Source organism: Podarcis filfolensis, assembly GCF_964270895.1.
Source record: "Podarcis filfolensis genome assembly, chromosome: 11".
NCBI classification, from domain to species: Eukaryota; Metazoa; Chordata; class Lepidosauria; order Squamata; family Lacertidae; genus Podarcis; species Podarcis filfolensis.
The window spans coordinates 40,609,956-40,625,769 of NC_139613.1; the positions used below are offsets into that span (position 1 = coordinate 40,609,956).

General features: G+C 38.8%; 1 protein-coding gene across 2 annotated transcripts in view; it reads right to left on the reverse strand.

Annotated features, from left to right (window-relative positions):
- The window catches only part of FBXL17 (F-box and leucine rich repeat protein 17), a 145,305-nt gene that overhangs the window by 96,881 nt on the left and 32,610 nt on the right, over positions 1-15,814 (reverse strand). For both annotated transcript variants that reach the window (XR_014539788.1, XM_083576842.1), the window contains exon 5: positions 3,321-3,428. Coding sequence is in view for 1 of the 2 variants with exons in the window: in XM_083576842.1 (XP_083432968.1) it covers positions 3,321-3,428 (108 nt within the window). In the remaining variant the exon portion in view is untranslated. The remainder of the gene's footprint in view (positions 1-3,320; positions 3,429-15,814) is intronic.

Genomic DNA, 15,814 nt, shown 5'->3' on the forward strand with positions numbered 1-15,814 from the left:
TGCCTCACTTATTTGCTCCAGCAGGTTGGGTGATTCTCTGGAGAAGAAGCGAGAGCATGGGAGGCTGCAGAAACAAGGGGAATCACCAAAAAGTGCCTCTGCCCTGTTCTGCTGACAGGTTCCCTCCATCAGGACATAGATCCTCTAGGGTACCAACCACAGTAATTAAAGAAAAACCCTGATAACACTTATCATACCCAATGTGAAAAGAGTAAATATGATATATTCTTGCAAAGTAATACTGGAAAATAAATAGTCATGTGCTAAAATTTAATATATCAAGTACAAAAGTCCCATTTGGGATCCTTACCAAGCTAAATAGCATCATCATCACCATCATACAATCTGAAGTTTCCTACCCATATGATTTGATACTGATGAAAAGCATTCAATTTAACTCAATAACTGTTAGTATGAATTATAATAAACATGAACATATTAGCATTTGAATTAATTCCTGTATTTCCAAGTATGGATATCAGTTAACAAAATAGTCCCTGCTTTCAGGCCTATTATTTAAATAATACTGCTGTACTGATATACAGTGGTACCTCGGGTTACAAACGCTTCACGTTACAAACACTTCAGGTTACAGACTCCACTAACCCAGAAGTAGTACCTTGGATTAAGAACTTTACCTCAGGATAAGAACAGAAACTGTGCACCGGCGGTGGGAGGCCCCATTAGCTAAAGTGGTACCTCAGGTTAAGAACAGTTTTAGGTTAAGAACGGACCTCCAGAACGAATTAAGTTTGTAACCCAAGGTACCACCGTATAGCACTCTATAGATGTTGTGACACGTGTTTAGAGCGACAATGTTACAGATATGACCAAAGAAAATCTGGGAGCTCTAGAGTGACAATCATAACTAGCTGACAGGTAGAAACTATATTCAATAATCACTTGTAAATAAGGCAGGTCCTTCTTACACAGACACAGTATCCAACTACAAGTAATGCAATATTGTCCCTGTCCAAATGTGGCAAGGATGTCTCTAGAACCTCCATTAAGATTAATAACAAGCTAACACTGATAGAAGTTGAGAACTCATTCAAAGGAAACAGCTTTAAGTGTCAGTAAATATATACGTAAACTATACTGGGCGAGATAGGCATTTTATAGCGACATTCACCAAGAAAGGGCTTTCTACTGGAACTATTTAAATTAAGAAGTAGAGAGAAAATATTTTCCAAGAATGGGAGGAGTCATCTCAGCAGCACATGTCATGATTTTGCATTCTTTTTGCAAAACCTCTCATTTTCCTAGAAGTGAGCTATAGTTGGGTTAGAGAGGACATATATTTCACAAATTAAAAGGGGTAGCAACTGAGGAAATAGCAGCTTAGTGAGAAGTGTTCGTTATTCAACTCCCAGAGGAACCAGCTACAGTGGCCCCTCACATTCACCCAAACTTGAAAGGAAAAAACCCAAAAGTGCAGCTTGTGAAGCAACATGATTAAGCAGCACAGAATGAAAATAATGTTTACCTCAGCTGGGAAGAGCATAAAAGTTAGCTACATACAGCAAACAATGAGTTTGGGCCCTGTATTTTTGTTGCACATTGCTTCAGTACATTTTTTTTTTTAACAGAGAAAAATTCATAAATATAGTAAGCCAATCAAATATTGAGGTTACTAGAGAAGCTAGGTTGTAAAAGGAGGGGGGAAAGCTTGAAAGCTCAACACAGCAATAGCAAATGACCCCTCCACTCAAGCTAGGGGACAGTTGAAATTGGGCAATTTGGCAATGAGCGGTACAAGCAGCCTTGCCCACTCATTGTCAGATTAAATCACAGCCTTTTCTTCTGGTTTTAGAGGGGACAGTTGGTGTTGGTTCTTTGGCCACCCATCACCAAAAATGAACCCCGACCCAAATTTCCTTCCCAAACTTCCATATCATACCTATACAAGCACTTGCTCACTAATTTTTTCCCCCTCCCTCCCTCTCAATATAAATCTTAACTATGTATACTCAAAGTTAAATCCCACTGATTTCAATGGTTTTTAAGTGGAATTAGGAATTAGGATTACACATGGTCTATTTGTTTGTTAACTCGATATGGCTGTTCCAGAAGGCTTTGAATTGAGTTGATCTTGTTGTTTTAATTAGGTTCATCTCCATTAAAAACTTGATGTTTGATTTTCTTGTAATTTTATATTGTATTTTTTATTTATTGCGTGTTGCACTTTTATAGAAGCTGCCTTGAATTCACATTATGCAAAGGGTGGGATATAAGTATTTAAAATAATAAATAAAAGATTAAGATTGTAAGCAAAACAGTAAATTAAAACCCAAATTGCATATAACCCAAGCAAGGTGCCAATTAATTTAGGGCATTGAAATACAAGTTCAATTTCTGAAGAAAACCCACATCACGGCCCCCATCTGCAACTTCTCCTGAATGAACTGCATTTTGTTTGTATTTATGGTTGCTTGGCTTCTAAAGTGCCCCGTACACATTAAAAAGCAATTCTACTCATGCAAAGTAACCTTCCCAAACTCTGCCCATTTCTCCTTTACAGCACCAGACCCCATCCCATGCCGTTCCAAAGGGTCTGCAGGCCCTTTTGATATTTCTAGTGTGTGCAGGAAGCTACCGTAGGGAGGAGAGGGAGGAATCCCCACTTATAAGGGGAAAAAAACACCACTCGCACTTCTCTAGGTCTATTGCAATGTGTCCTATTCTTTGTCACCTTCTTGCTGCTCTTCCTTTACTTGATACAGCATCTATATCCTTCACATTAATGTGACATCCACTATTTCCAGTCAATTGATGAGCAACTTAGGAGATGATCCAGAAAAGGAATAAATATATGTGAAAGAATAATAAGCAAAGCCATGTTTTTTTCTTTCACTTTTCCCTACAACCAATTGCCAATGATAAACAGAAAAGGCCCACTGTGAACTTGATTTATCAAGTTTTTCTGGTTGTGGACCTGGATATCTTTTATTTGGTTCTTAGCTATCACCTATAGACATTCTTTTCGATAAAAGAGCTTTCCTCGCATCACAAAATTGATCCTATGTCTTAATATACACTTCTAACTGGTGCAATCTGGCTGGTGTGCACCAAAGCTGCCACTTGTATCAGTTTTATGTGTCAGCTAGATGTGCGTAGTTAAAGCTAATGTTAATAATAAATGAATGCATCTACAAAACTGTTATCCGTATTAAAAAATGCATCCCTAATATTGCTTCTAGTATGTAAGATTACCATAACTGTATAATTTTGACTCTATGAAAAACACCTCTCAGTTATGTCTATTGAGCAATATTATCCTAACTGGAACTGACAACAGGAAACCTTGTTGCTGTACTTACATTGGTAAGGTGTATGACTCCTTTAGATGTAACAGAACAGCCCATAAACCCAACATACTGCAACTCGGGACAATGTTCAGCGAATGCTTTAACCGACTGATCTGTCACCTGCATAAAGAAAAAAAAAGGAAGTTGAAGGTGACACTGAATATTCAAGTACAATGAAGTTTGGGGGCATCATTGAAGCAGTGACAACCTGTGGGTTCAATAGTTTCTTTGCCTTAACGGCATGAAGGATAGAGTAAAGTGTGTCTAAAAGGACTCTGGGGAAGAAAGAACATGATGAAAAGGGTTCCTCTCCTCCAGCAAATGACAAAGGAAGTACCAGATGATAGAACAAAAATTTAAAATTATAAGCATTGAATATATCTGCAGAGGTAACTCCCTGCAAGTATTCTTTGCTTTTATAGAAGCTTGAAACTATAACCAGAAGCCAACAGCTCTCCTCTGTCCCCTAAACGGTTAGGCAGTACATGAAGTAGATTATATTTCAGCTAGTGGTTTAAAAAAAAAAAATCAAGACAATATATTTACAAAACTTACTACCCTACAGCCTTTTCCCATTATTCAGAGATGCTGCTAACCAAACCAGTCTAACATATTGATATGATGGGGCAAAAGTAATAAAAGTAATACTTTAAAAAAATTCATTAAACAAATTATCTTTCTATGGTCTGAAAACAGTAAAAAGATGGATTTCAGTACCTAATAGACATTTAGGAATGTGAAGGATTCTGCCACCAACATACCACAACCAAATCCCATTCCAAACTTATCACCATTTGAAATGATGGAAAACACATGGAATAACAGCATGGGCATAAAATCCTTTTGGCACTGCCAAGAGATAATTCACAAGACCCCATTGTGATACCATATTGCAATACCACTGAAATGCCGTTTTTCCACTTTGGGTTTCTTTTGGGAGGAACTACAGAATATAATCATAATAAAATTAACAAATTATTTTAAAAAGCAAATGCAGTACATTTCAGAGCGAAGAACAGAGCAAAGGGAAATTTGCTGTCTCTGACATCCCTTTTACCTCCAAAAGCAGAAACCATTTCTGAACTTGACTTCCTTTTCAGTTTTCCCTCTGTTCTTTATGCTACCTTAAATGTTGAACAAACAAAATAGTCCAAATCTAGTTGCCTCTGCTCTTTTCAGCAAACATTAAGAATACGTAAACCTTTCCATAGTTGTATTTAGTTATGTAAAAATGAAATAAGCTCGTGTGTGTGTGTACACACACATATATATAGTATATACACACATTAGATATTGTGTGAGTGTGTCTACACATTTGATTTCTCACTCATGTCGCAATCTATGTTATGCTTAATTAATTTCTTTGCCACCCTTCAGCTTAAAAATAATACATTAAAACCACCACATCCTAGTAATTGTAGCGTGTGTTGAACTGGAATAATTGCACTGGAACAAATTACTGTTTGATTATTTTCATGGGTTCATCCTTGAGAGTCTTTGCATACTCTACTTTTCTGTAAGTCTGCTTACATTTACATAGGACACTAAGATGACCTCTTAAGTCAGTGCTTTTTTTCTTAAAAAAAAAAGTGTTTAGGGATACTCTCATTTTCCTACTCATATTGAAATAACGCCCCTCAATGAGGCCAAACTTAGATTCACAAAATGTTTGTGGGTATGCGTAATCCATGCGTCCCCCCAGAAAAAAAGCACTGGTTACAGCAGTTTATTCTTTGAAATGTACAAACAGCAGCAACTCCAAAAGTGACTATGTAAAAAAATTGAGACCTTGGGCTCAGTTATACAATTTTTTGCAGCCAGCCCACAGCAAAGCTACAAACTGCAAGATTAGTTGGATCTGTAAAGAAAAATAGTGAAAAGTCTCAGTCAGCGCCTGCAGTATCCTTGTCAGCATTTCTTACCACACTAATATAAAAAATTAATGTATTTTCACAGCTCCAGTACAGCACATAGCAATGGATATTTTAACTCAGTACTGTCTAGTAAAGTGCCAGGGGATTTCACTAGATATTCCAATCTATCATCATTCTATTCCCTGGCTGTAGTTTGAGAGAGCTTCCAACTAAATTGATTTATTTTTAAAACTCCAAATGGTGTTAATGAAGACAAAGACTGTTATGAAGGAAAGTTAGGTACTCTGTTATATGGATGTTATATTACAGGTTTCTGATGCAGGAGAACCTGGGACATATTGGAGTAGTTCCTTTGAAATCTGACCATAACACTTCACTTTACTATCATCATTCAAGACTTTGGTATCTGAAAAGATGTATTTATCATCTTGTGATGGACAGCTGGGGACTTCATAGAAATCTGGTTTCAACCCTGTTTAAAGACAATGCATTTAAGGCAGCAATGTCTGATTTGCCTTTCTGTTCAAAGCAAGACTTCCTTCTGTCAGCCAACAACTAGATTTCATAACTCCCACAAGTCTTTAGAGGAGGAAAATTTAAAGGTACTATAAGAAACAAAGCTACACTCAAATGCACAAATTAGGTTTTTTGATGAACTTTCAAGTGGAAATGCACAATGCGTGCGTATTCTTTGCATAAATTCCACACCAACCCACAGCCATTACTCAATTATCCAATTCATATGCACACATTAAACACACCTTACACACAGAGATCACTAACTCTCCCTCCCCCTTAGTCATACACATTTATTTTATTTATTTCATATAGGTTAGATATTGCTTTGCTTTGCCCTATTTATTTAAAAAGGTGGAACTATAAACTGAAAATGTGAGACAGCTCAGCAGGACAATGCACTTACAGGATACATACTTAGGACCACAAATTAGAGTTTGGCAGGCAAGACAGTTACCCCCTCACTTCCACCCAATTAAGAAACCTGTTAACTTCTACATATTCTTTCCTTGACGAACTGGTACTGCTTAGAAGCATCACCACAGTAGGGCGTCATGTTGCAGAGATAATTATTATTATTCATGAGCAACTTAATAGATAAGTTGTTCTTGTAACTGAAACTTTTAACATGGAAACCAGTCACCACACTCTGCCATGCACAACTTAGTCAAATCAATCCAAATTGAGCAAAGAATATACTATAATTTTACTAAAAACGAACCCTTGTGAATGAGGGCACAGATATTCACAACTAATCACATTATAAAGGTCCATTAGTGTTCACTGAGGAATCAGTAATAATTTGATTGCCTGTTCGACCTTCAGTGACTTTCTTTTATTCTGCCTTATATTATGTTAGCCTTGCTTTGAAAAAGTCATATAAGATGATGAAAAGAGATTTATAAGCTATGCACAAAAGCACTGAGAGTGGGAAAGACATCAGCCTGGAACTAATAGCGCAGATATTAGACACCCAATAAAAAAAAACCTATCATGAGTTTGGCCATTTTTCTTGAGCATATTTGACTAGTTTGATGCTGCAAATTTAGATTACGTTATTAAAGCTCAGTATTCTGGGAATGGTAAACTTTTTTCTTGGTGCCCAAGTTGCCCCAAAGAACTGTGATTAAGTAAATATAATGACATAATTCAAGCAATCTGCTGACATAATCTCTAATCGATATAAAGTGAGCTGCAGAATTTTTTCCAAGACACTTTTACGGTATTGTTCTACTACCAAGATAACCTCCCACCACAGCAAAATATCATGTCACAAGGTATAGAAACTACTAACCCAACAGGTTAAATCCTGAAAAACCAAACCATTCCAGCCTTGATTCCAAATTACACATTAGAATCCCTCCTGCACTTGCACATATATATCCTCACAAAGTCATACCTATACCCTTCCCTAAACCTATCATAGAGATTATGTAATCAAACATTTCATTGCAGTTTACCATCACCCAAACTCCACAGAGTTTATGTAGCCTCTTAATACTGATGGTGTTAACAATCCCTTATCCTAGGGATTTGCAGGTGCCCTCAGGGTCCTTGCTGAAATTAGATTTGAAAAAAGCATCCTATTGCAGGCAACAGAATAGGTTGTGTGGTACCCAAGGCTGTTTCTTCAGTTTGTAAATGTGCCCATTGGCCCTAAAAGGATGGCAAACTCTCCTTTATCCAATTACTTCCATCAAATATGACATTAACATATCAGGAAAACCACAAGCCAGCAAAGGTTTGAGTTTCCTTACAAAGCACAGCTGAACTAAAGGTCTCAGAGCAGCAGTACTTAAAATTAAGATGCAAATATATTCTTATTGGATTCTGATTTAACTTATAATTATTCTTATTTTCTGACACTGAGGTATTTGTGATTGGGGGAAAAACCTCTGATATAGTTCCAGTCAAATATGGCAAACTTAAATTATTATGCTTAGGAATTCAACCATTTATCTTCTTTTCAACTACTAACATTTCAGCTTCTTTTCAAATAGCACCACAAATACCGTAAAACTTCATTTAAACCAATATTACTGGTCATTCTGACTCTGATGATTTTAAAGAAACCAAAAGGGTTACAGCATTTAAGGATAGTGCACTGAGAAGATTAGAATCAAATAAGCAAATCAGCTCACAACCTCATTCTGGTCCATTTATATGGGCTCTACCATAATAAAATTAAAGGAATTTATTTTTTCATGTATACAATTTTAGCATGCCAATTAGAAAAACACATTATATAGGAAGTCTGTCTAAATACTGCAGCCCATCAATTCAATAGTTTTCTAATTTTTCACATACATCATTATTTACCTTAAATATCTGGTTTTAAATACTTAACTAGAGATATTATGAAAAGATTAATTACAACTAACCACACTTTAGTATGATTAACATAGTCTGGGCGGGGGGGACAATGTATGACCAACCAGTAACTTTAAGAGGTCTCAAATAACCATTTTAATCAAAAGAATCACAAAATAATAACTAATCAATAAGCCTATCATGTATTTGAGTATTTTATACAGAAAACATAAAAGTTCTAAAACTAGTTTACATTATTTAAATATCATTTTTGTGCAAAATTATTCATTGTCAAAATATTATTTATTATGGATTGGGTTAAAAAAAATCTGCCTCCAAAGCACAATATTTAAAGTTCCCTTAGAGAACAATTATAAAGAAAGCTGCTAACTTTTGGAACTGTAGAAAAACTGTTTTAAAATTAAATTGCAGGTGGTTGGCAGCAGTGTGTTCAAAATGATCTGCAGAGATTTGCAAGCTAGGTATATGATTTATTCACTATGGACTTGGGGAATCTAATGTCTGCAAACTGAATGCCTTAGTTAACAAAAGTACTCTGTGCAGATATATTAAAATAGTACACACTCGCTTTGAGTTCTGGAAGTCACTGTTTTGCTTACGTAAACGAAACATACAAGAATGTCAAAAGATGAAATATTCTCTAATGGTTATTTTCCCAATTTAATTCATCTCTTGCTGGCAAGTGAATACCATGGTGCTATACACTATGGGAGCCCAATTGCTTTATGCAAGTAATTAAAACATGCCCTGGAACCACAGGAGTCATATACTCCTTTTCTCTGCCACTCCCAAATATCAACTCCTTACAGCAATGAAGAGAATTCTGAAAACAATCACTTTACCTAAACACTTCCATAATGAAATCATTGTAGTGGAATACAAATACAAAAGTATCATGCCTATATCTACAGAAGCAGACAAAAAGTGGCTAGCATCTGTAGGCCAATTGTCCAAAACATAATAGCAAATAGGGAGAGGTAAGGTATTATAGAAGCAGGGAACGGAAATACAGTACTGAGGTGTATGTGGCTTATTAACTGAGAGACAAGAGAGATTTATGGCTAATATAAGGGTTCAGAGGAGGACAGAGACATACAAGGGTGAAGCTGGTTATTGGTTCCCAGCTGCTTATCCCTTATTTCCACGATAAAGCAGCTCAAAACAGCTGAATCAGCAGCCTCAATATGGAGCTGAAGTTCATTGACTTGTTGGCATGCATCTGTCTTGGAAGACAATGGAAGAGTGCTCCTTCGGGGGTAAAGTCAAACCATTGGAGAATTACAGCACCTGCTGCGGCTGTAGAAACCAATATGGGAGGAACATGTTTTATTGCATGTGATGCAGGTGAAAGTGTCCGGTTGTGCTGCTACAGGTGCACCGTGGCATTTCTTCTCTCTGTGCTGCTCCCAGTGGTCATTCCTCCTCTGGTCACAGCTGTGGATTCACAACCTGTCTCCTTGAAATCGTCTGCAAGGGATTTCCATACAGTGGGGTTAATGTTGCCAGCCTTCATGTTACATCTTTGTAATGAAAAGTTGGTCTGCCAACAGGCCAAGTGCCTGAAGCCAGCTCCCTGTAGGGCACGTCCTTGGGGGTCCTGCCATCTTCCATTCTGTGGACATGATCAAGCCAGTGTAGAAGTCATGTTCGTCTTCGTCTGAGACTCTGTCCTGCCATGTGATGCCCAAAATATTCCTGATGCAGTGCGTACATCTCTCCTGACAGGTGTGATTTGCTCATTGCTCATTTCCATAAAGTAGTGCACTCAACACGCAAGCCTGGTAGACCGTCATCTTGGTATTGGTTGTTAGCATCACATTCTTCCATACCCTTTTGGACAGGAGAGATATTGCTGTAACTGCCTTGCCAATGAGCACGTCTAGCTCAGTGTCTGTCACAGTCTGAGTCAAAGTCCTGGCTGAGGACATCGGAACCGGGGGCAAGACGGCGGGGTGGAGGCAGGAATGGGAGTCAGGAAGCCAGGAGTCAGGAAGCCAAGAGTCCGAGGGTCAAAGAGCCGGGAGTCAAGAAACCAAAGGTCCGAGGGTCAAGAAGCAAGGAGTCACTAAGTCAAGGGTCCGAGGATCAGGAAGCAAGGAGTCATGAGGTCAAGGGACCAAGGAGCCAAACGCAGCAAGGCGGGAAGTGTGTTGCTGTGGCAAAGAGCCTAAGGGAAATGCTGACCTTATATCTTTTCCCGGCTATTGCCACCAGGTGCTGTGAGTTACCAATCGGCCTCACCTGTGTGGCTGCACCTTGCCTCTTAAGAACAAACTTAGGAAGGCCCCAGTCCTGCAAAATCCTATTGGTCACAGGGCCTGGCTCCTGCATGCACTCCTGACAGTGTCGGTGGAAAGGTTGCTGGTTATGGTGGAGCCCAGGTAGACAAAATCATCTACCACTTGTTTCATGTGGTCACCAGTGCTGATGCATGGGGTGATGGCAACAACCTGAGCTTTATTTTGGCACAATACCACACTGCGCCATGTCAATACGAACCAACATTCATATAAACGAATAAGGAATTGTCGGCATGTACTTCACAATAAATTTAGGACCACCACCATTAAAGAACATTGTGCAACAATAACCTTTTTCATCTGATAAAACTGTTGCAGATCTCAAAACTAGTTGCTCTGTAATGGATATACAGGATATGGAGTCACTGACATTTATTTTGGACTGCAGGGGCATAATTACTTCTGTTCCTCATTTCAAGCTTATGAGGAAAGAAACAACTGGAAATTAGTAACCAACTTCAGCTCAGAAGAACATGTAGAAAGTGTGTGCCAAATAAGCTTCATATGTGTACATGATATTAAGAAATTCTATTTGTTAAGCAGATCTATGTTTGCAAAGTCTGCTGTTTGATATGCAGACAATTAGTATTATCTTCAGTAATACACTTCAAACAAAAATGAGCCACAGCTTCAGCCCAAAATTAACTCTTTTGAAGTTTTAAAGTGCCTGGATACTCTTCTTTAGTATAGTAATATTGTGGCCCAAGGCAATTTCTTTTCAGTATTTCAAAGAGAACTTTCCTTACCTTTAAATCAGCATTACTGAAGCAGACATGCATAACTATAAGAACTACCTAATCAATTCTATGTTCTGTACAATGGCTTGGATATCTTGGGTGCTAAGTATCTGCTGAATAATAGTTTTATTAACATCACTCTTTCAAATACTTTTCTTTTAATCTCACTAGCTCCGAGCCCAGTTGTGGTTCCTGCCAACAAAAGGGGGGGGGGAGGCAATTTTCACCGACTCCCCTCCCCCCCTGCAGCCCCCAGAGCTACCTTCTACACTATTCTAAAGTGTTTGCCCAACTTCCTGAGGTTTGTGGTGGGGTGGGGTATATGGAGCTGAAAGATAATTGGTGATAATTGATTCTCTTCCCCTCCCCTTTCTCTTGCAGTAGCCTTCACTGGATTGGAGCCAACATCTTACTGGGGTGGGTGGGTGTGTAAAAACATACAGCTTCTTAATACTAGCTTGCTTTTTTAAAGCTTTTTTAAATTGAATTTTCCAGGCAACTGATATTGCTCTATATCAGGGTGGTCCAGCACATGCAGCGTTCGAAACCAACCAGGTTCGAAACCAACCAGCCGCACTTTGCAATAGAGGGTGGTTCAGCTGTAAGCAATTTGAAGAAGTCTTGTTGCTATGTATGGTTCCTGAGGCTCCAGATTAAAATTGCCACTGCTGGCGCTGCTGCCCAATTGGTCTGCCTCTGCAGGCATTCGGAGACAGAAACAGGGAGGGAGCACAAGAGTGGATTAGCTGCTCAGTGTTTGCCAGCGAGGTGGCACTTTGAAAAGGAGACAGAGCCAGTGAGTAAGGGATGGATCGCAATGAATGGGTTAGCTGCTGACTCTTTGGCAGCTTGCAGAGAAGGAGGAGGAACAAAGCAGAACGGAACAAGAAAGCCAACCTTGGACCTCGAACTAAACTTGAACCTGAAGACATTCCTGACCAGTGTATTTTAAAAAATTAAATAAGGAAAACATATAAAGACAAAAGTAGTACAAGAATACTGAACACAATCATAAGGATTTGAAAAACAAGCAAACAAAGTAAACAAAACAGCCAACATACAATGACAAGACAGTTTCATCCAGTAGGGTGGGAAAAGAAAAAGCAGACAGCCTTCATCTGCCTCCATCCCCAGTTTGCTTTTTAGGGAAAAGGTTCACCATTGTCCTTCTCCCCTCTTGCCCACTACTCAGCATCACTCCTTTTTTCCTTAATGCTGGGAGTGGGTGGGAGCCCCCTAAGCAGCTCCTTTCATTCTTCCTATTTTTGTTATTCTGGCATCAGTGCCACGATATTTTGTGGGAGCCTTAATTCCAAGCAAATGCACCCTGTACTGGCCAATGGTACAATATTCACAATATGCTAATTTAATTCAGTGTGTGGTCCCCGGGTTGTGTGCCAAAGTACTCTTGTGGCTCACTTGAGAGGTTGAAAGTACAGGGCTTTTCAGGAGTCTTTCTTCAAAACACTAGTGATCGTGCTGTTAGGCTCCAAATTTTCATGTTTTCCAGTGTATCCCAAGCTTGAAACTGGAAACTAGGATGCCCTTGCTACTTATTCAATTTCTGGGTTTGTTAAAATAGACAAACCCAAATGCCTCCTCTGCTCCAACAGCCGCTAAACTATTACAGGATCTGATAACATCAGCCATACCCAGTGCTTTTCTTCTAGGAAAAAAGGGGCTGGTACTGCATACCCCAGAAAAAAAGCACTGGCTGAACCATTAGGGGTTTATTCATCTGCTCATCTTCAAGCATATTTAGTTTTGTTTTTTTACATACCAACAATGTCCTCGTGTAGTCTATAAATGACAAACAGGTTTTCTTTAAAACAAAAGAAGAAACTGACCCGAAAACCCCCAGTGAAATCCAAAACTGAAATATTCAGAATCCAGCAGGAGAACATCTGTTGGGACTAGCCGCTGCTGACCTGAAAATCACATTTATTCAACAAAACAACTGTAAAAGCAGACCGTGTAAATTACTGAACTAACATTTATCTGTTATTACCATTCTCTTAATTTGGAGCTCAGTCATGATCAAGGCAAAGACAAGTGTTACTGTAAAGACAAGTCATAAAAACAAGTGTTGGTGTAATGTAGCAAAGGTAAGCATTTTTGTTTTCACCAATTACTGCTGTGGTGAAAGCGAATGACCACTTCACTTTTTTATATAGGGTTTTCATATAAAATGTCACAGGCCATACCTCTTGCATTTCATGACCTTTTAGTCCCTTTGTTTCTATTTTCTCTACATACATTCTTCAGCAAGCACACTGTCATGTGTGAAGGAGAGTGAGTGTGCATAATCTTGACAACTATACACCTGATAAATACACTACTACTGCACAATACAATATCCATATGACTCAGTGGGATTTAGTGCAAAAATAGAACCCCAAACACTTAAAAAAAAATTGCTGTAACATTCCCAGCTACATCAGCAATATTTACACTACTCTTTCTAGCTTCTAGGATTTTGCAAAATACTTTTGTCTTGAGACTAGTAATTGTTTTAAAACAATAGCTGAATATAAGCCAAACTGCTGCTTCACTAGTCCAAAAGTGAATTAGGGCTATTATTTATTTTCTCCACCCCCTGTTTAATTGAAGACACTCTTGCTTAAAATAGACCACTAAGATAGACAAGTTTTTCACTTGGGAGATACAACCTAAAAGAAAACTTTAGGTGGGGAAACTAACCTCTCAGAGACCCAGAGCAACTGATTTATTTACTATACATTACTAATGGATAAAGTTTAAGACTTTGATACACCCCTAGTACTCACTTTGATGTCAGCAGTGAAAAATAACGGCTCCTTTTGTGCTCACTTTTAAAGCACCGCATATATTTTTAATGCCTTTTTGACAGCATCAGTTCTGAGTTTTCATGATAAGACAATGCTAAGTAATACAATGCATGTAAAATTTTATTTCCTGACATTGTTTCAAGATTTTGAGGGGGAAAACATTGGGGGAAAGCACACACACCAAATTAATTCAAAGCTAGGCTACGAAGAAGGCAGAGCCAAACAATGTGAGGTGAAGCGTTTTTTAAAAAGATGTAAATTAAAGATTGAGGGAACAAACTATACTACAAGCAGATATACGGGAATGTTTTTTTAAAGTTCCTGCACATCTGTACACTTGTAAAAAGTACAGGTGGAAATAATTTTTAGGCGCGTCCAAATGATGTATGATCACCAACGTGCAGGTCCTTTTGGACCCAGAAGAGGGCAGAATGGGAGTGGAGCAAAATGGAATGGGGTGGGGCGTAATAGGGCACCCCCACACAAAATGGTCGTGGTCTGTAGAAGCAACAGAGGTGCAGAGTTTTGTAATAGTATTTCTGGGCACTGTTATGCTACATTACACCTGAGGGAAACAAATTTCTGGGCATTTGCCTTCATAAAAGGGGGGTGGGGGTGAAGGAGAGGTTGCTCCCTCCAAGATTGAGAAATAGACTTGTGATGGTTAGTTATAGATTGTAGGTCTATTATCCAAGAACATCAGGTAAGTCGAACTTCAAAAACTTCTTGTTTTGAATGCAACTTCTGAACTTTTAATTTAAAATATCACTCATACCACTAATAGCTTTCACCAAACAAGCTTCCATCATCTTCATGTGTAGAGGTTGCTTCCCATAAGAAGAATCTGGTCATTTCCTCCCCCCACCCCAAACCATGAGAACTTAGCAAGAGGCAAGAGGCAGATACTTTAAAAAGGCAACCAAGGGAAAGTAATGCCTTGGCATTTGCGTTTCTAATAGTTGGCTTGTTGGTAGCGACATGTATGGGTTCAGCGCAAAAAGTGCTGTGGATTAGTAATTTCCTTTCCTTCTGACTTCACTGTTTATAATCCCTGCCCTCACCATATGTATATATTTCTGTATCTGAAGACTATACTTCATGAATCTGATGAAGTGGACTGTGGTCCATGAAAGCCTATGATAAACAGACTTCTGCTTGCACAATTGGATTTCTCCTGCTCCCGGGGGTCCCCCAATCCTGCAGAGTGTGGGAGATTAGCAGCCAAATCTAACAATGCATATTATTGCTAGCTAGCATGAGAAGCGTTTAAGACCACAAAGCTGTACTGCTGATAGGCAGACCATAGAAATGTTGTTAGTCGGGTCTGTGTGATGTCATTTCCGCTTCTCCCCGAGGGGGGGAAGAGCATATCGTATTTTCCTGTCCTCCCCCCCCCCCTTTTCAACCAGCGATGGCAGCAAACATATATCTAACTGCTTCAGTCCCAGGAACATGCCTGAGGCTGTTTCTACTGTAAATATAAGTATTTTACCTGCATAGTTTTTACTGCTGCAGTTGCTGAGAGCCAGTGCATGTCTATGAGTAAGTAAATCATATTTTAAACTCAATTTTCAGTCTGTTGTCTGATTCTTTGTTAAGTGAGGTAAGAAAAGGGGAAGTCAGCTTGCTTTGGAGCTGAACTTATTTAAAAGAAGGCTTCAAAGCCTATGCCTATATGTTTTCCATTTTTCTGCTATGGATAAGACTTTAAACTCTGCTCAGTGTATGCTCAACCCACACATGTGGGCACATGCGAGAGATAAATTGCAATTAATGTATCCTTTCCTACCCATTAAAACTCATCCCACACAGAACAGATATTTGGCGGGCTGCAGGGAGGATGGTATGTCTGCTCATGTGATGTTTGCTGTCACAGAGCTCTCTTGCTTTCCCAGAGTAACTAAATTCTTAAGAGCATCAATTCACAAGATGTTTTTTACA